Source organism: Lissotriton vulgaris, chromosome 11 (genome assembly GCF_964263255.1).
Source record: "Lissotriton vulgaris chromosome 11, aLisVul1.2, whole genome shotgun sequence".
Lineage (NCBI taxonomy): Eukaryota > Metazoa > Chordata > Amphibia > Caudata > Salamandridae > Lissotriton > Lissotriton vulgaris.
In genome coordinates, this window is record NC_141699.1 from 652,056,391 (window position 1) to 652,077,041 (window position 20,651).

Sequence of the window (20,651 nt, forward strand, 5' to 3'; positions counted from 1 at the left end):
ATTTTTCCCAGACGCATTTCTAATTTTTCTTATATCTCTTGAGTTATAAAATGGGAGCTTACTAGTCTGTTAACATTTCACCTATCTTGGAAACTCCATGCGCATTTTTCCTCTTGTTATTTTGTTTTAATTTATAAAAAGTGTATGACGTTTTATTTTTTTACTTTAAATGTGACTCTTAATTTGGGCCTCTTGTAACACAAAACCTCTGGGAGTACAAAAAAGAACACTCAGAAAATGTAAATAAGCTTTATGACTTGGGCCCGGAGTGTAATAGGACTGCAAATGCAGCTATGTAATTATGCTTTGATATTATAGTTGCGACGCCCCGGCCCACTCCGCCCACTGCCGCTGCTGTTCCTTTAGGTTCTTCTGGCTTGCGGCAGGTATGTGTACACTGGGGCCGACAGATGATCATCCTTTACAGTCCCAGGCAGTAGCGTTTTTATGTATGGATGATGTCCGAATGGCAGGGAGTTGAAGAGCGTTTGAAGGGCCTAGAGAAGCAGGATGTCCATCCTGGGGAACGTGACCAGGGAATCCCTCTTAGAGAGCCGGTGTGAACGTGTCCCGCACTTCCTCCAGCAGCAGTCCCTGTGTATTGGAGGTAGCGGGGTCAGTTCCTTTGAATGCGGGGGGTGTGTTGTTCATTTATTTTGTGATCCAGTTCTAACGTCAAGGTAATGCTTACAAGTCCTCTTTACTCCTCTATGATCCTCTAGAGCAGGGATCTGGAACCTCCGCCAGTAAAAGGCCTCTATGCACAGCTGTGGCAGCCCTTGTGTTACGGGAGCTTCACTTTTGGGTCGATCGCAGAGCTGAAAAGTGTTTTGACGGTGCTTCCAACTGCTGATCGCTGATGTATGTGGCCAGCAGTTTATATGTTTGCAATTCTTTGGCTTCCTGCCAAGGGCTCATGCTAGAAAACATGTGGATGCAAGGTATGAACCTTGTTGCGAAAAGTCAAATGAGTCTGGCAGAGAGTGCGACTAATATCCAATGTGTGAGACATGATGTCTCAGGGTAATGAGGTGAAAAGTATTTCAAATGAGTTTCTGACACCGTGGAGGCACTACAACACTCTACACATACCCGCATTTGGACTTGTGGTAATCGTTTTCAGTATGTGTTTTAAGTTCTTTTGCAAAAAATGCGTTTTCCCCTCTGGTATGTATGTTGTTTTTTTTTTAAAGAAATGCGATTACTTTATAAATCTTTCGAGGTCTGGGTTCCACGTGATGGTTGGCAGGTCGAGGACACCCCAGAAATGTTGATCCTAGCTAAATCACCTGCATGTAAATAAGCTTTAGCTTGCGTTTAAATTGTTTAAATTTGCTTAGAGAGAGTACGAGTGTGTTGATGTTTTACACATGATAGCAAACAATTACTTGCAGCCAAACAGTTGGTGACTAGCTATTGAGAGGGGGGGAATCAAATATATCCATGGAGAGTAACTGAAGTAGTGCGCAATCGATTATTGTGTTATCCACTTATTCCACATTCCCTAATACCTTGCATGTTGCTAGCATGCACGTCACAAGTGTACACAAAGCCTGGGAGGGCTGTATGTGCATTGCAATAGTTCTCTCAATTGCGAGAGTTTAAGCTATTGGCATTGTAAATGACAATGCCATTTATTTATCTGTTTTAAAAACAGCACATAAATTAAAGCGATTGTCCAAATCCAAAACCAATAGCTCAAACTCTCGGAAATGCGAGACCTATTGCATTAGAAATGCTTGTTTATTTAGCCTGATGATATTCGACCAGAAAGAGTTAGTCCAAGGGTGCTCAATTGGCAGTAAACATTTTGTTTTTAACTTTGTCAAAACAAGTTACTAATGCCAAAAATGAAGGTCTGCCTTACTGCTTATTTTGGAATACTAAGACATTAATTAATGTGCTTACTTTATCACACACATATACTACATTCTATCCCGGGACAAAGATAACTGTGTTGTGAAAGACCTGAAAAACATGAAATTATTTCAAAATATGTATTCCGCTATAGGATTACTGACCCTTAATTTCTTAGGATTTGTGCGGTGATTGCATTCTCAACCACAGTCCTCCTGTGAGTCAATCTCTCTGACCCATGTGCTTCTGCTCAAACACACCAAACGTAGAATTGTGGATGATTGGGCTGGTGTATATGTTTAGGCCACCGGTCAAAGTGCGAGACTGAAAGCAGTTGTGAAAAAATATATAGAATTGTTTTCAGTCTTAAACTGGCACTTTTACAATAGACTTTTTCTTTTTGTCCTTTAGTTCGTTCCTGGTGGCACAGAATGTCGGTCAAGTTCTAATGAATGTGATCTTCCAGAATATTGCAATGGCTCATCCCCATTTTGCCAACCTGATGTCTTTATTCAGAATGGACATCCTTGTCAGACCAATAAATCCTATTGTTACAATGGCATTTGTCAGTACTATGATGCCCAGTGCCAGGCGATCTTTGGCTCAAGTAAGTGTCTCTCATGTGCAGCTATATATATCAATGAAGACTATATTATACGTTTCTGTAATGTCTACTTATTATTACATACAAAAATTGTTAACATCAAACATATACAAATACAATGATGATTGTGTAACCTGGCCTAGACAAAGCCGAGGCTACATGAGGATACATGTTATGATCTTTATTAAGAATAAGTAAGCAGAGCCATCATTTATGAAGAAATATGAATTTTGTTTCTTAAATTACCATATCTTGTTTTTTAGGCAGAGTGAATGAATGTAGTTGATTCTTTGTTTTCATCATTGGATCTGTGATTGTTTTGATTTTAACAGTTTCAAGTATGTAATGAAAAAACGTTTTCTCTATCTAATAATAAAATCACTGGATGATGCTTTATATCTAACGTTTGTGTTGTGCAAACGCTCACAGACCTTCGTATGGTAATTGTGCATTGGTTAAGTCATATACTTGAGGGGATTTAGAGCCATAAAAGTGAATGAGCTTTTGTTAGTGAAGCATTGCTACATTTGTAGGTAGTTTTACAGGAAACGTCCTTGAGACCGAAGCTGGAATCCCGCTGTGCCTTTACAGCGCCGGCAACAGACCGACAGCGGCTTCAGTACGCATTCGTTCAGCACACATAAGGCAAGTCATTATAACGACTTGCCCGGCGCATTGGTGTAATGGTGTTGGATTTAAAGTCTAACAACTTCCCTACTGTTGCGCTTACTGGAGTTGGAATAGTAAATTAACCTACTCTAAAAATCTAGCGCCCCCCCCGCCCCAAGGCAAGTCGTTCTAACGACTTGCATGCTGAACAAATGCGTACTAAAGATGCATTTGTTCTAATGACAGCGCTGTGAAGGCACAGCGTGATTCCGACTTATGGAATACCATCACACATTCAGTTGTACACCTTGCCCAATTACCATAAAGCGTTTTCCAAGGTAACATATTTTTTATTTTTTTATTTTTTTATTTGCATTTTATTGTATATGTACATAACGAGCATGTCAGCATTGATCAACACACCCCACCCTTCCGCACCCACCCTCCATGATTCATCATTAAAAACAAGTCATTCTCGTCCACCCTAGCTAAACGCCTCCATTTTCGTCTCTGACCTTCCCCTAGTACATCATACTGTCCCGCAACACCCTCTCTCCTGTCCCATGTGGGATACTGTTGAGTCCCTGCAAGCTCAGAGCCCTCCATCCAAACCATGATATCTACGCCATTTGCCCATACTCTGCCAAACTTTTTAGTGCATCCCCGTGCCTTATACGTGACCCTTTCAGCTGCCATATATAAGTCCATCCCTCTCCTCCATTCCTCCAACTGTGGCAAAGTGGCTACCCCCCATCTTCTTGCCACATCTCTCTTGTCAACCACCAAAGCCAGTGCTAGGAAAATCAACAATGGGCGGGTCAGGTCTACCTCGTTAGTCATGCCTAATAAGACCAGTTTGGGTTCTAGCGGCAGAGTGGTCTCCCCCAGTTCCCTCAGGATCTCAACCCAGTAGGTTTGAATTTCCGGGCAGGACCAAATGACCTGGTAGAAATCCCCATCGTCCCGGCCACAGCGCAGGCAGTTCGGGTCTCCAGCCCTTCCCATTTTATGTAAGCGCACTCTGTCAAAGTAGGTCCTATGTAGGATATTGTATTGGATAAGCCGTAAGCGGGATTTAATGGCTACCTCTCTCGGATGCATCAGAACCGTGTCCCAATCCACTGTATCCATTTCTCCCACATCAGTCTCCCATTTCCTCTTAAGATTCACCAGCCCATCCGGCATATTATCCATCACCGTTCTGTAAGTCAGTGAGACTGCCCTGTTTGGGATCTGCTCCTGCAGAAGTCGTCCCTCGAGCGGTGCATACTCTGGGAGCGTACCTGTTAGAGTCCCCTCCGCCCTCCAAGTGTGTTTCAACTGTGCGTATTTAAAGTATTGCGTGCGGCATAGTCCATATTCTGCCCTTAGGGCCTGGTAAGACTTCAGAGCCCCGTTTTTCATCACATCACCTAGTGTCGATATCCCTATGTCATCCCACCTCTGGAACCCCCACAGTTTACATAGTTCCCTCAACCAGGCACACCGCCATAGTGGTGTCTACCTCGTCTGTTTCCTTTCCCAGCCTATATGCCTAATCGCCCGTTCCCAGATATCCAGGGTAACCCTAGTGGCGGAAAGCAGTCTAGCTTTCCCCGCGCCCCAGTAGAGATAGTGAGTGATTGTGCGCTTCGCCATGCCGTGTCGCTCTAATGCGTAGTTAGGATGCGTGGCTGGGGCATGTATCCAGTCCTTAATGGGGGTCAGATGTTCCGCCCAATAATAGGCCTCAATGTTTGGCAGTGAGATGCCACCATTGTATTGATGCCTGTGTAGGGTCGTTAATGCCACCCGGGGCTGCTTACCCAACCACAGGAAGGCCCTCAGTTCCGCATTGATATCCAGGAACACCCGTCGCGGGATGGGACAGTATTCATTTTGGAATGCATATAAATACCTTGGGAGTGTCATCGTTTTAAACATGGCCGCACGGCCCAAGATCGTGAGGGGGAGCATCTTCCATCTGGCCGCGTCCTCCACAAAATTATTTGATATCCGTTTAATGTTCCTTTCATAGGAAAGGTTCCTGTCTAGTGTCACAAATACCCCCAAGTATACAAACCCCTCGTCTGTAGTCTGCAACCTGCCCGGTAGGACTGTCCAGGCCTCCCTGCCCTTGGGGTCGTATAGGATCGACTTGTGCCAATTTATTCGGTAGCCTGCACGGGCCCCGTATCGATCCAGTTCTGTAAAGAGTGCCCTTATCGTAGTGGCAGGGTGTGTTATATACAGGAGGACATCGTCCGCATACAACAACATTTTCTCCTTTGCGGTATCTGTCTGTCCTAGGCGGAACCCCCGAATGTCCCCATTTTGCCTAACCGCACATGCCAGAACCTCTATAGTAAGGGCAAAAAGCAGGGGAGACAGCGGGCATCCCTGTCGAGTCCCCCGTCGCACCGGGAAGTCCCTGGACAGCGTCCCATTGACTTGAACCTGTGCTCTGGGATCAGTATCGAGCAACTTTACCCAGTTCCGAAACTTGGGGCCGAAGCCAAAACGGAGTAACACCACTTCAAGAAACGGCCAGTGGACGGCATCATACGCTTTTTCTGCATCTAAAGACAGAAATAAATGGGGTTTGCGCCTCGTGCTCACCTCCTGCAACCAGTTGTGAGTTCGACGAAGATTTAACCGTGTGGCTCTATCCGGGAGAAAACCCGTCTGGTCAAGGTGGACCAACCCTGATATCACCCGCCGCATCCAGAGAGCCAAAATAGTCGCTAGTAACTTCACCTCCATGTTTAAGAGGGAGATGGGGCGATACGATGCACAGTCGTCTACCGGCTTACCTTCCTTATGTATCAGGATTATTGTAGCCAAAAGGAGATCAGATGTTAACTCTCCCTCTTGGGCCGCCCCCTCAAAGAGCCCCAGTATATGGCGTAACAGCAAATCCGCTGTCCTTTTAAAAATTTCCGCCGGGAATCCATTGGGACCCGGGGACTAACCCGCCCGGAGCCTAGCCAGTGCTATTTTGAACTTCATCTTGTGTGATGCCGCCCTCCAAATCTCTCTGATCCTCGTCCGTCAGAGCCGGGAGCTCAATATGCGCCATGTAGCGGAGAGCATCCTTCTTCGTCCCTAAGTCCCTAGCTTCATAGAATGTTTCATAGTATTCAGCAATGTTTCCGCTATCAGTTCATCCGTCCTCATCAAGTTCCCCCGGGGATCTCTAACGTGCTCCACCCACCTTGCATCCCTCTCCTTTCTGCTGAGCCACTCCAACAACTTCCCTGACTTGTCGCCTACATCATATAAGCGATGTAGCGTCGCCAGTGCCTGCATCTTAGCCTCCCCCATAACCAATTCTCTATACTGGCGCTGCAGATCCAGCAGGCGTCTAAAGGTCCTCTCTGCTCTAGTTTGCTGATGCTCCCGTTCCAAAGCCAATATCTGGGCTTCCAATGACCTTGCTTCCTCCTGCCTCTTCCTCTTCTCCTCCGCCAGTCTATTCTGCGCCCTATCTCGCATCACCCCCTTAAGGGCTTCCCAAAAAACCACCCTTGAGGAGACCGAGCCCTCATTCTTAGCAATATAGACTTTTACATCCGCCCGGAGGCCTTTTAGCACATTTGCATTCTGCAAGTCCGAAGCCGACAACCTCCAGGACCTGCCTCTCCCCTCCCTACCCCCCCCCTAACCCCCCCCCCCCCCCCCCCCCCCCCCCACCACCACCACCACCGCTAGCAGGAGCGAGTGATCCGATATACCTCTTGCCTGCTATTCTGCAGTGTCATGTAGAGTTAATACATTTCGTGCCATAAAGATATAATCCAGCCTTGAGTAAACTTTGTGTGCGCCAGAAAAGAACGAAAACGCCCTCGTCTGAGGATGGAGCCATCTCCATACATCTAGCAGCCCTAACGCCGTCATCGTCTTGGAAAGCTGGGTTGGTGTTTGGACCCTGGTTCTTTTCCCCGACCTATCATTTCCCGGGGCCATCACATCATTAAAGTCGCCCCCTAGCACCTGCTGGGTGTCTAACCTGCTTAAGAGGATGTCTGTGACTCCCTTAAGTGTAAACACTTGCAATTTCGGTGGGGGATAGGCCGAGATGATAGTGTATTCCTTCCGTCTCCAGTGTCCCCTCACCCCCACATATGTCCCCTGTGGATCTATCCAGGTCTGCGCTATCTGAAATTTTGGATTCTTCTTAGTCAGTATGGCTACCCCCCTGGAGCCTTTGGTGAAACCGGCGTGCGCAAGCACTTTATACTGTCCTCTAGCTAAAAAGAACACACTTAGTTCCCTGTAGGTGTGTTTCCTGTAGCAGGATTACATCAGGGCCCATTCGTTTCAAGTAATCATGGACTAACCCTCTCTTTATCTTACTACCCAGTCAATTAACATTCCAGGTGAGTATCTTGATCCACCCTTGAGCCCAGGACGTCTCCATAGTATTATCCTGGGTCCGACCCTGCGTCATGTCGCGATGTGCATAAAGTCAGTGGCATCGTAGCATCTAGGTCGCGAGTCCGTGTGACCAATGTGACATGCAACCCCCCCCCCCACCCCCCAACACCTACAGAGCACCAGAACCCCTCCTCTCATCCCTTTCTTGACACCCCAAACAAACAATTATACCTTTCCCCAACTCCCCCCTCCCCACCTCCCCCTCCCGCCAATCCCATCATCGCAGAAGGCTGCGTGCAGGACGACTAGGCAGAGAAGGTCTGTTGCCCACCCCAAAAATACCCCCTAACTAATTACTCCTGCACTACTAACTGAAAAACACAGGACTAATCTCGAGCCCATGCATTCACAGACAGAAAAATAACTTTGGCAATGAACAAAAAAGCTAAAAATATAGGGGGGTGAAATAACTTGCGTGCTCCTCAGCTATAAGCCTGCATCTTTATCAGTCCAGTTCGCCCCAAGCTCACGAATGCGAGTCCTGAATGTCCTCCTGGGATGCTCCTGTCTCTTTGGCCTTTTCCTGCTCCAGCTCCTTGATCGCCGCCACCAACGGATGTATGGATTGATCCTCAAGTTCCTCCCCTTCTGAGGAGTGGGCACCAGTATCCTCTTCCCCTTCCAAGCGTGCTCTCCGTGCAAGACAGCGTAACCTAGAGCCCGCCGGATCTCTCAAGGCTGGGGATGCTGAGTTCCGTCTCTGCTGATTGTCCGAGGTAGGTGCAGGGTAGGGAGTCGTCTGTACCCTCCTACTGTCTCTCGCTCGTCTCGTTCGCTGCTTCTTCGGCCGCTCCCATTGAGACCCGGCTGGGGCCCCTTCCGTCGCCGACCCACGTGTCTCCCCCTCTGGTCGCCGGAATGAGGGGCGCTCCTCCAGCCACTGCCACCGTCCTCTGGGTGTAGAAAGAAGTAAGTCTTGTCTTTATATATAACTATCAGTTTCGCCGGGAAGAGCAACATATACTGGATCCGCAAGTCTCTCAGTTTGGCCTTCACCGTATCAAAGGAGCGTCTCTGTTTCTGCACCTCCTGGCTGTAGTCCAGGAAGATCATAATCTGCGCGTTCTCCAGCCGCATCTCCCCTAGTTTCCTGGCTTCTCGTAAGATCAGATCCCGGTCTGCAAAGTTCAGGAAGCGGGCTATGACCGTTCTTGGTCGCGCCCCCACCAGTGGCCTCGCCATCAGCGCCCGGTGCGCGCGCGCCCTTTCAATCACAAAGCAATTTGAAAATTTCGCAGTTGGAAAGGTCTGCACCAGCCATGAGTGCAGAAACTCTGTCATACTTGTCCCCTCAATTCCTTCTCTAAAACCTACAAAGCGGAGGTTGTTGCGGCGGGCACTGTTTTCTGCATCGTCCACCTTCCACATGAGCTGCTTGTGTGAGGCCTGCAACTCCGCAACGTCCTTCTTCAGGCTGTGGATGATATCTTCCGCCTCCCCCAGTCTCATTTCCGCCGTGGTCACCCGTTCTGTTAAATTACGGAAGTCTTGCCGGAGCAGGGTGACCTCCGAGCCCACCTCGCCAATTTTAACCTCCATGGCCGCACGCGACGCCTGGATATCAGCTCTAGACGCCTGTATCGCTTCCATTAGCAGAGTCATGTCTGATTGCGGTCCAGGGAGGTCTGCCACCTCGGAGGTGGGGGGGGGGGGCATTCGTGTATCGATCCAAGGTCCCCTGGCAGGGGGTTCTGGCGGCCATCTCCTTTTTGCCCATTGTACGTTCCCCACAGGCCTGGAGATGCGACGGTAACCTCTCCAATCCGGTTTCCCCCTCCGCCGCACCCCGTCCCGTGGGTCTCAGCCTCAAATCCACTCCCCCGGCAGTCCGGCGAGGCACTGGGCCGCCGGTCCGTGTACTCACTCAGCCTGTACACCTCTATCCACCCCCAGAGGGAGGGGTGGAAGGGAGGGGTGGAGGTCGCAGTCCCCAACGCCGGTGCAGGTCCACAGCGAAACCGGGTAAAATGGGACCCACAACAGACTGGAGCCCTCCCGAGGGTGCGTGCGCCAGAGGCCAGTCCTCTGGTCACGTCTTCGGGGCAGTTCAAGCGGTCGGTCCCCTCTGCTTCTCCCCGGTCAAGTTGGTCCTGCTGCTGACCCAATGCGGACTATTTCGATTTCCTCAGGCCGTTTGGTGCTATATGGGGCCCTCTAAGGTCTGGCACCACCTGGTAGGCCTCACACCACCGCTCCAGCCAGCGCTGCCACAGACTCCAATAGGCCGCCACCAGAGTCCGGGCACTGTCTCATGCCACTCTGCCCTGCCTCCTCTTGCTTCAGAGCGACGGCAGCAGCCACCCTCCGCCTCTCCGTTCACGGCCACAGCTCCCCTGGGGGGTCTCTTTATTACTGTGTCCGCCCGGGCCAGGTGCGGGCGCCAATGCCGCCTTTTACCAGGAGTCAGGCACCCTCCTCCCAGGCCTCTGCTCCGGGAGCTCACGGTGGCCGGTCCAGTCTCTTTCCCGCAGCCCCTATAAAGTCCCCAACAGCGCCGGGATCGCCACAGGCAGTCCCGAGGGGGCCACGACAGGATCGGGTGCCTCTGTCCGCGTGGCTATCGCAGCTGGGCCTCAGCGTTGTTCTCGACCGCAGCTCCGCCCGTACCTCCTATCTCCTTAGCAAGCCGCCATCTTGGACCTCCAGCCGCGGCGGTCAGGATCACCGCACACCGCTGCCCCGAGACAGGTTTTCCCCACTTGTACTTTTCAGCCACAGAGTCCCTGGGCTCGACCAGACCCTCGGGCGGCAAATAATCGCCAAAACGGAACCTCTGGACCTCTGGAATATCGCCCGATCATGTCGGCTTGCCGGAGCAACGGAGGGTTCCGACTTACACGGCCATGCTGTCGGCCACGCCCCCTCCAAGGTAACATTTTGATTGTTTGCACTGTGCTGTAAATCCAAGTTAATCATTTTGTATTGTTGATTCAGGCCTAGAATGTAAAAATGCCTGAAACACCCACTCAAGGGTCAGGGTAGGTGACAGAAAACATAGAAAGCTAAATCAACTCACTTGTATATGTTGGAGAATATTCAAAATGTTTCTCGCCATCATTATTCCCAAGCCTGATGGTAAACAAGGGACCCTCTCAGCACCATATTTCCCCCTCAAAAACCACAAGTATTTCTTAGGTTATTTATAACCCATGGGTTTATTGTTGATGTGAAAGTTTACAATGTGATCTGTACTGCTGAATTTGATTCTGCCTCTAATTTAAAAAGCTAAGCCTAGCACTACCTGATAATTCGAGCCCTCAAGCTACCCTATTTCCCTTTTATGTCACATTAGTTCACAATAATGGAGATACCATTTCAGTTAAAGATAGAGTCTCTGCCTGTCTTGTAAAGTTTCTCTTATATTACATAGTTGAGGTCTTTGAGAAGGGTCACACTCAGATGTTAATTGCTAATGACTTCTTCCCAGGTAATGATTATCTGGACCATGTTGTTTTGGTGGATTAGGAAACCAGTTCCAGGTCCATAGGCAAGGAGAGAGACCAGAAATTATTGTAGACTCTGTAAACACTTTTGATTTTTAAATGGTTGTAGAGGACTTACAGGTCAAGGTTAGGAAAAGTGACCAGCCTGTGCTTTTGGTGGTTCTAGATCCAGCAAGCAGTGATGGTTTTCCAACTGTGTGGATCTTTACAGACTATCTAAAAGAATTGCTTGTGAATCCTTGTTCAAACATGTTCCATTTACACAATGTGATGGGCTATTAAAAAAGTAAATAAACGGTCCCAAAACTCAGTTTGACAAGCGCAAAACGTTGAAGGAAGGATAGCTAGTGAGTCTGGGATTCTTGCTTCTCATTCATAACATAATTTTACTAATAGTAAGGAACGTCCAGCATAAGCTGGCATCACAGAGAAGAAACATGCCTTTTGATATTGGTTACACATGGATATTGGGCAAATATTCCCACACATACAAATAACCCTCCTGTACATAGGCAACAGTGCAATATACCTTTAGCAGCGCATGACTTATTGAAGGAAAAGTTGACACTTTAGAAGCTGGATGGATCATTCTAAAAGTACATTCTAGAAGTACAGAGAAGTTATCACAATCTTTGTACTGCAGATAACATTTGATCAGTTCTGTCTTTATGTAGATTTAAAGTCATTAAACAATGTTGTGTTGGAAACTAATGCACTTTGAGGTTCTAGCGTGTATGTAAGAAAGTTCCACTTCACAGTACTTCACATTGTCTAATCCTTCTGCATAACTTGTATCAACTTTTCTGCTTGAGGTATCGGCAGCTCACTTCCACTTTTCTTCTCTTTGGATATTAAAAGAAGCTTAAAAAATTTACTGACTTTGCTTCATAGAGAATTGCTAGATTCAGATAAAAAACAAATTAATCTACTTAGCTAGAAGTCTTGCTTTTTCAGAGCCTGAAGAAAAGCAAGTGCATTTTTGAGTTAAGCCTATGTGGTCTCTGTATGTTATTAGTGTACTTTTGAATTAGAAATATTTCTCTAATGTTCCTTCTACTTTCTATGGGCAAGATTTTACTGAAATAATGTGCAATTCTTTAGTGTTTCAGTTTGAATAATTTTTCTTCTATTACTGTGTTGTCAACAAACGTATGGACAGGCTACAGCCGCTACACACCACAATAGCCTATCCAGGCAGAGACAGGGGTCACAAGAGTCATATTTGTGCTCAGACGTTCCAATTGTAAGTGACAAAGAGGGCTTCACCAACAGTAGATAGGTGGCAATAGAAGGCCATTCATATTTTTAGGTCTGGCGTTAGCCTAGACCATTTGATTTTACTAAAATTATTTTTATCACATACTTGCTTATAGCGGCTTTTAGCGAACCCTCATCTTACATTGTTCTGTTGGTGTGTCATTAATTTATTTCTTTATTTATTTATAAAGTTTTATATATTTCGTCCACCAAATGCAGAATAAAGCATGAGGTATTGGGTTAGCCCACTTCAGCTTTTGACTGTCTTTATTATGAGTGATGACATTCAGCTCTTTGACACATCTATATATATAAAAACGAAAGTATGTCTGTTTGTCCTTTATGCATTACTACACCATTCATCCGATCGGCATGAAACTTTGGGAAGTTGTTGAGTACACTCCCGCCAAGGTTTCTGGCAAAAAAAGAAAAGAAAAATGTGTTAAACATCACTGCCCCCCCCCCCCCCCCCCCCCCCCTGGGACCCCCAGGGTCCTCATAATCTTTCCAATAATGAACGTTTACAGTTTCCGGTGCAACACACTTTTGCAATGACCATCAACAAAGCACAGGAACAATCGCTGCAAGTGTGTGGACTAGATTTGGAGAATCTGTGCTTCTCACATGGACAACTGTATGTGGCCAGCTCACGCGTCGGAAACCCTTATGATTTATTAGTCTACGCACCAGACGGAAAAACAAAAAATATTGTGTATCCACAAGCACTCGAATAAATAAACAGAATTAAAACAACACTTTGAATTGTTTTCCATATTGAAATGAATAAGTTTCAATAAAAATGACACAATGTAAATTGAATGTTATCATAACAAGTTTCCTTAAATTTCCTTTCTTCTGAGATCGCAGCAACGCGCGACGGGTAAGCTAGTAACATATAAACACTCCAAGCATTTCACCTCCATGCTGAGGACTACTATATCAATGTTTACTTTTTGAGACAAAAAAATATATTTGCTTCAAACCACTGCTTTTCTTTATATTGGTGAGGACCTAGCAGCTTCCCCCTCCCCTCCCCACCTTCAACAGTAACATTGCCAGACCTATTCGCTTGGCCAATGCTTTTTTTCACTATGACAGCATATTGGGGACAGTTCTATGCTTTTGTTATTTTCAGGATCACTACTTTTTGCTGTGATGCCCAAGTCTATAAATGCACAAGGCTGGAGTTTAAAGTAAACTTGGACTGGGATGTTGGCCTAGAAGGTAGGACATTCCATTAATGCTATTTTCTAAAGGGAACATGATATGTTCCATAAGAAACCAGCAAAGCTGTGGTTTACTGTATACCAAATGTACAGTCCTTAAAAGGTATTTGGAAACCAAAACCTGCTCTATATTGGGCGGCAAAGATGTGGATCTGAAGGAACTTGCTTGTTATATAAAATCTTCCTAACCCTGGTATTAAGACAAAAAAACACACCTGCTTAAAGATTGTTAAAAAATGTACCTGACATGAGTACAATCGGGGCAAAATGGAAACAGGTGGCTGTGGAAGGAAGGAAGACAGTTCATTGACATTTCCTTTAACCTAGAATCTCGCCATGTAACAGTGACCTGAAGCAGACCTGAGGGTAAGAGGAGTTCATGCCCTAACATAGTCTTTCGAGTACTCCGATGGTCTACTAGGTCTGTAGGATGTTGGTCTGTGCCTCTACTCACCATGTGGGTCTCATTATCTAGCATCCTGGTATTGTTACTACTTTCTCCCACTAGATGCTCACTTGAATTATCCTTCACTGCAGAGTAGTTGAGCTTCACTGCCCAGATTCCATATTCTGCCATCCTCCGTTTTAATGGCAGTACGAAACTATTTGATTACTCTCTGGCTTTTGAGAATTTGAACCCTTTGACCCCCCCCCCAGCCCAATCGCCCCCAAGCCCAATGTCCTTTTTAGCGTGGTTTGGTTAGATGTAAGGCAGAATGCCTTGAGTCTGTTGATTGGATATTTCTGCTTTCCAACACAAGTTGTTCACTTTTGCTAATTGTATTCCTTCTTTTATGGTTTTAAAATGTTCCACAGTTCCATTTGTTTCAGGGTGGTATAATGCCGAACATTGGTGAGGGATGCCATTTTCGTCCATAAACGTCTGCATTTCCTTTGTGCAGAAATGTTCTCCATTGTCTGTCAGGATTAAAGATGATGGTACTCCTTCTCTTGCAAAAATTTCATTCAGAAATTGTATGATGCTTTTTGTGCTGGTGTCAGGTACAATTTTAATTTCAGGCCATCTAGAGAAGAGATGCATTGCAAAAATGATATATGGTGTTGAGATGTCTCCTGATAAAGCACCAATTATGTCTAAAGTCAGATCTTTCCATGGCCTATCCATTAGCTTGCGCATATGCCTGGGAGGTTTTCTTGCGAATAAAACGTTGTCACTTATATTACACGACACACATTCTCTCTGGACCTTTCTATCTGGATGTTCATACCAGGCCACTAGAAGTCCATCCATAGCCTTTATTTTGTCTTGGAGACTCCAAAATGGCCTTCATTTGCCATGTTTATGAGTTTGTTACGTACACCAGCTGTATTAATTTGCTTGTTCCCCTAAATAAACAGCCATCCATTTCTGGCAGTTTGTCTTTCACTCACCAGTGTGCCTTGAATTCACTCTTGACTGTGTTCTTGTAGGGTCAACTTTCATTGACGCACTGTCTCACTTTCCTAAGAATTTTATCATCCCCTAATCTTTCTTCCAATTCACCCTCTGCAATCACTCCATCAGATATTACACAAACATTTAGTATTGCTAAGTCCTCTTCACCTTCCAGTATTCCCCATCTTTCACACATTCAGAATTGACAATTAGCCTAGAAAAGCAATCAGCTGTTTTGATTTTTATTCCAGTATGTATTTCATGGCAAACTTAAACTCTTGTAGATTGAAGATCCATCTTCTGATACTGCTGGAACCAGAGTTCAAGCCCTTTTCCACAAAGATCTCTTTCAACAGTTTATGGTCTGACCTGACCTTGAATTCACTCCCCCAAAATTCTTGAATTTGTGTACAGCCCAGAATACCACTAGTGCTTATTTCTTTATACCAGAGTAGTTTGTTTCCGGTCCATGTAGTGACCTTGAAGCAAAGGCAATAATTTATTCACCATCATCTGTTGTTTGCGATAGGACCACTCCCAGGCCCTTTGTGCTTGCATCCGTGGTTATCATTACTTTTCTGGCTAGTACAAAGCCACTCAAGTTGTGGCATGTTTTAGGCAACATTTTACACCTTGAAACTTCTTTTTCACGCTTGTCATCCCAATCGTAGTCTGCTCTGGTTTTTATTAGTGTTCTCATTTGGAATGTTCTGTAAGCAAAGTCCTTTATGAATTTGCTGTATAATTCTATCATCCCAAGGAATTACTTTTGTTCTTCTTTATTTTTAGGAGATGTTCAAAATAGAGTTTGCAAGTTCTTCTTTGGGCTCTATCCATTTGTTGGTGATTTTGTGCCCCAAATATGTTATTTCTTGATGAGAAAGCGTGCACTTGTCAACTTTTACTGTAAAACCAAATTCTTTGAACTTTTCCGGTGCCTTCTAGACTCTCCAATAGTGCTCTGCTTTTGTGGCCCTGTATACCAATATATCTTCTTGGTAGTAAAAAAAACCTCCTGGAATGTTGTGTAGCACGGATGACATGTTTCATTGAAACACCGGGGCAGCAGACACTAGCCCCAAGGGTATGTGTTTGAATTTATAAGCGACAAGGGTTGTAATAAAGGCGGTGAAGTCTTGTGACTCGGGATGGAGACATACTTGGTAATAGGCTGATGCTAGGTCTACAGTTGAGAACATTTGGGCCCCCTTCAGAGCTGTGTACGATTCAGAAATATTGGGTAAAGAAAGTCTGTCAACCACTGCCTCTTTATTGAGGGCCCTGAGATCCACACATAGCCTCACTTTATTATAATAGGCTGATGCTAGGTCTACAGTTGAGAACATTTGGACCCCCTTTAGAGCTGTGATCAATTCAGAAATAGTGGGTAAGGAAAGTCTATCAACCACTACCTCTTTATTGAGGGCCCTGAGATCCACACATAGCCTCACTTTATTATCAGCCTCACGTGCTATCACATTGGGTGCAAGCCAGTCAGTGGTATATACTAAGGTCAATAACATCTTGTTCGCACAAGTTTTCTAACTCTCTTTTCACAGCGTCTTAGACATTCACCAGGAGTCTGTGAACCTTGGATACTACAGGAGTAGCGTTATTTTAAAAAAAAATGATGAATGTTTTAAGGCTCTCTAACGTCTCTCTAAAGACTTATGGGAAATTATTCACTAAGCTGTTTTCTTAAATTGTTTGTATTTGAATTTGAGGGCAAGCGTTAGTGTCTAGACATATTCCTAGGCTCTTTTGGACGGGCCAACCTAAAATATAGTCACCCTTCTCAGATACGTATACGTTTGTCTGGAATTCTCTTCCCTGGTACTGAATTCTCCCTATAAAAGTAACCTTTCATGTTTATAGGTTCACCCCATATCCACCAGGCTGTATGTTCATTCTGTTTAGTGGTGGTCTATTTTGTAACTTTTCCTGAAACACCTTTTCAGAAATTGTAGTTAGCCTAGAACATGAATCAAACATTGTCTCTGCGTTTACTTCTTTTATTTTTACTATATGTTTAGGATAGCCCTCATCTGCATCAGCCATCTGCAATACTATTTCATCACATATTTCTGCTACCTTTGAGCTTTTGTTTCCTTTAACATACTCCTCATTTTTACTATATGCAATAAAGTGTCCCTTCTTGCCACATCCATTGCATACAGCCATCCATGCAGGATATTCTCTCCACTTAGCCATATGGCCAGTTCCAGATTACCGGATAGTTAAATAGATAGGCACCGGCTTTTGGGCCCCATTCCTTTTAGGGGCCCTGTGACAACGAATCAAAATAAAACAAAGTACATAAACCAGAATCAGATTCACGTAACAGTTTCTCTCTTAAAAGCTCATCTTCTGGCAGCTGTCAATTTGTAAAAAAAAAAAAAGTCTGGTGTATTGGGGGATAATTTGCGTGGATACCCCCAAAATTTCGACTGCCTAGGGGTCTCCACAGGGTTTAGTCCAGCACTGCATATGGCCTGTCATTCTACATCTGTAACATTGTCCCGTAAATGTCTGGCCATTTGCTTTAAACAGCCCTCTCCTTTTCTCTTTTACAGCATTTATCTCCATCTTTTTTTCATGCATGTTACATTTAGCTTTAACTTTCAGTAGCTTAAGATACGATAACGTGGTCTACCTAATGGGAAACAATGAGAACTTCACTTAAGTGGGGGGGGGGTCATCTTTGAGCCATAATTCTTCTCTCACCCTATTAATGTTACATGTTAACAAGAGCTGGTCACTAATACGTTCATCAAGTAATGCGCCAAAGTTGCATGTTGCGGCTAGTTTTCTCAGGTCAGATTCAAACTCCTCTATACTTTCACCTTCCTTCTGTTTTCTAATCCCAAATCTCTCCAGCATGGTGCTTTTTCTGGGTAAAAAATGGTTATCCGTTTTCTTCAATATATTTCAAAACAATTTAAATCCATTGCATTGTCCTCAGCTAGCTCAGGGAAGTGTTCTATGGTTTCTTGCCATTTCAGCACCCAAACAATGTAACAATAATGCCACTTTTCTTTCAATACTCAGATTTGGACCTCAAACCACCATGAGATAGTTATTGAAATCGTTCTACCATTTACTGCACATCATTTGTCGTTCTCCAGGTGTACTAATAAAGGAGGGTGCAGTTGTAATGCTTTGTACGTTGTTAGAGTTCTCTGTTGGTACTATGTGCTAAATCCACCCCAATAATTATTAACAATACATTACTAATCAAAATTCAACTCAGATCACTAACATGAATAGAATTACACAAGGTGTCCATCGATCTAAATCCCTCCGGTGTATGTGGGTGGATCACAGGTTTCAGCTTGGTGATCCACTGGAAGTGAGTGGATCGCTGCTAGACTTTACTTAATAACCAGGTCATAGTAGTGTGTGGATCACTGGCTTCCCTAGGTGATAAGATCCACTGGCAGTGTGTGCATTACTAATGGAGCAAAGTCCTATCTTCACATAAACATAGAAATGGTAGAAAACAAGGCATCAGGTGTTATTTGGAAAATTTTCTCTGAGGTGACAGGACGAGGAAAACGTTCGCACGGGTAGGCAGGAAAGATGGAGCACCACAATGTCAATCCCCTCGAATCAGAGGCCGTGAATTCTATCTTTCGATAAATTGTGTTCCAACTTTAATCATATGCTTGTATTGGTCCTTCTAAGTAAGCACGAGTAGCCTCCAACAATGTTGAGTGCGTACGTTTGCCCCACTGAAGGGAACTAGAGAACCAGATGGAATGCACCGAATCTCATGAAGAGAAGAGCGCGCGGTTCCTTTGAAGTGGGGTCGAATCGTGTTAAAAGATGAGTGCACCATTCCTTAAAAATGCTGGATCTCGTGAAGTGACAAGCATGTTATTTTTGAAGTGAGCGACGGGGATTTCGGCCAAAAAGTTCCCACTGTACAAGTCTCGCAAGTCTGCCAGGCTGAACTATGCACTAACAGGTATTTATTCAAAAGGTCACTAAACTCCTTATGCAGTCTGTGGTAGCACAGGCAGGAGCCAGTTAATTATTTCCGTGCAATATCCCAAACCGGCAGAGTCGCAAGGTAATAATGGCCAGATTCAATCTGAACGCCACGACGAGCTCCATGGCTGTGTCTAAATTCATTTTGACCGCTGTATACCAGATATGATCCATTGCAAGTTATTTATGCCTTGATCGTAAATTATTTCGCCGTATTTTAAAAGAGGTGTGCATTCATTAATGTAAAAAATTACTTTGTCCCTGTGGCAGGGAGTTCACTCTTACCTTAGACTTCACGATTTGTTGTTACAACATATCGGTGACTCCTAGTGGAGGAACCCACTGCAACTCTGCTGCCCATTTTGGGACAATTAAGAGGGGTCTTATACCATCCACTTGAAAAATCTACAGCCCCGGAGATGGTCTCATTGACTTACAGTTCATTGTCACATGTGCGATTTGTAATTTAGGGCCAGATGTACGACAAATTTTTGCATGCGCAAATTGGTTTTAGACCCCTTTTTGCATACAAAAAACCTTTGGCCCATGTACTAATCCTATTTTGCGAGTCGCAAATCAAGTTGCGACTCGCAAAATAGGATTAGCAACTCGCTATTAGGAAAGGGCATTCCCTTCCAAATAGCGACTCCAAAAGCTATGTAAGAATGTTTTGCAACCGCAATTGTGGTCGTAAAGCACTCGCAGTTTACCACCCTTTTCAGAAGGGTGGTAAAGCACTTGCAAACGGGAAGGGGACCCCTTCCCCTTTGGGAATGCATATTTTATGTTTTAAAATGCATCCCATTCCTTTAAGGAAAATGGGCTGCATTAAAAAACTGCTTTATTTAAAAGCAGTCCCAGACATGGAGGTCTGCTGACCCCAGCAAGCCGCCATACCTGGGAGTGCCAGCCATTCCCAATGGGATCGCAAATTGCGACAGCCTCATTAATATGCATGAGGCATGCAATTTGCGACCCCATTGGGAATTGTAAGCAGTGTCTCTGCCACTGTTGTACATTGATGTATGCAAATTGCCTGAAATTGCGAGTCGCAAACATCAAAATTCATACATCTGGCCCTTAGTTCTAATTTGTGAGACAGCTCAACATTTTGTATATAGAATTTGGACCGCTAACACATTGACTTGTGGTTCCTCAAGATAAGTAAATTGTATTTATAACGCTGTCAATGTATTTCTGAGATTGATCTTTTGTGAACCCTTTTGTATATATATATATATATATATATATATATATATTCACTGAAAAAACCATAGGTTATAGACCATATATAGTTAGGAATTCGCATTTACAAAACCTTATTTTACTCACACAAAACCATTGAAATTCCATATATAGTTAGTTGCACTAACTATATATCGCGCACCCGCAATCCACTGCTGATGATGTCACATATTACATCATTCATGACATGGTCAGTGACATCACTGATGACATCACTGATGACATCTCAAATGACATCACTGATGACATCTCAAATGACATCACTGATGACATCACTGATGACATCTCATTTGACATTACTGATCACATCACTGATGATATCATTCATGTGATAATACGATGAACCTCTTCAGACTCTAATATAACCTTAGATACAATCATTGTAAACAGACACTCACAGACTGTCACTCATCCATGGAGTTACTCACACACCTAGTCAGTCATGCAAAGAAACAATCACACCTCCATTTCCTCAACTATACAGTTATACAAACTTTACTTATTCAAACATATACTAACACATATTTACTCTCTAATACAATCCCTGATACAAGTTCACAATGATCCATACAGCCACTCACACATTCACTGGCTCTTATGCACAGTTA

The 20,651-nt window shown here is 44.7% G+C and overlaps 1 protein-coding gene across 2 annotated transcripts in view; it reads left to right on the forward strand.

Moving 5' to 3' along the window:
- Positions 1-20,651, forward strand: part of ADAM9 (ADAM metallopeptidase domain 9) — a 563,447-nt gene that overhangs the window by 352,274 nt on the left and 190,522 nt on the right. For both annotated transcript variants that reach the window (XM_086943740.1, XM_086943741.1), the window contains exon 14: positions 2,269-2,464. In XM_086943740.1, the coding sequence (XP_086799866.1) occupies positions 2,269-2,464 (196 nt within the window). The remainder of the gene's footprint in view (positions 1-2,268; positions 2,465-20,651) is intronic.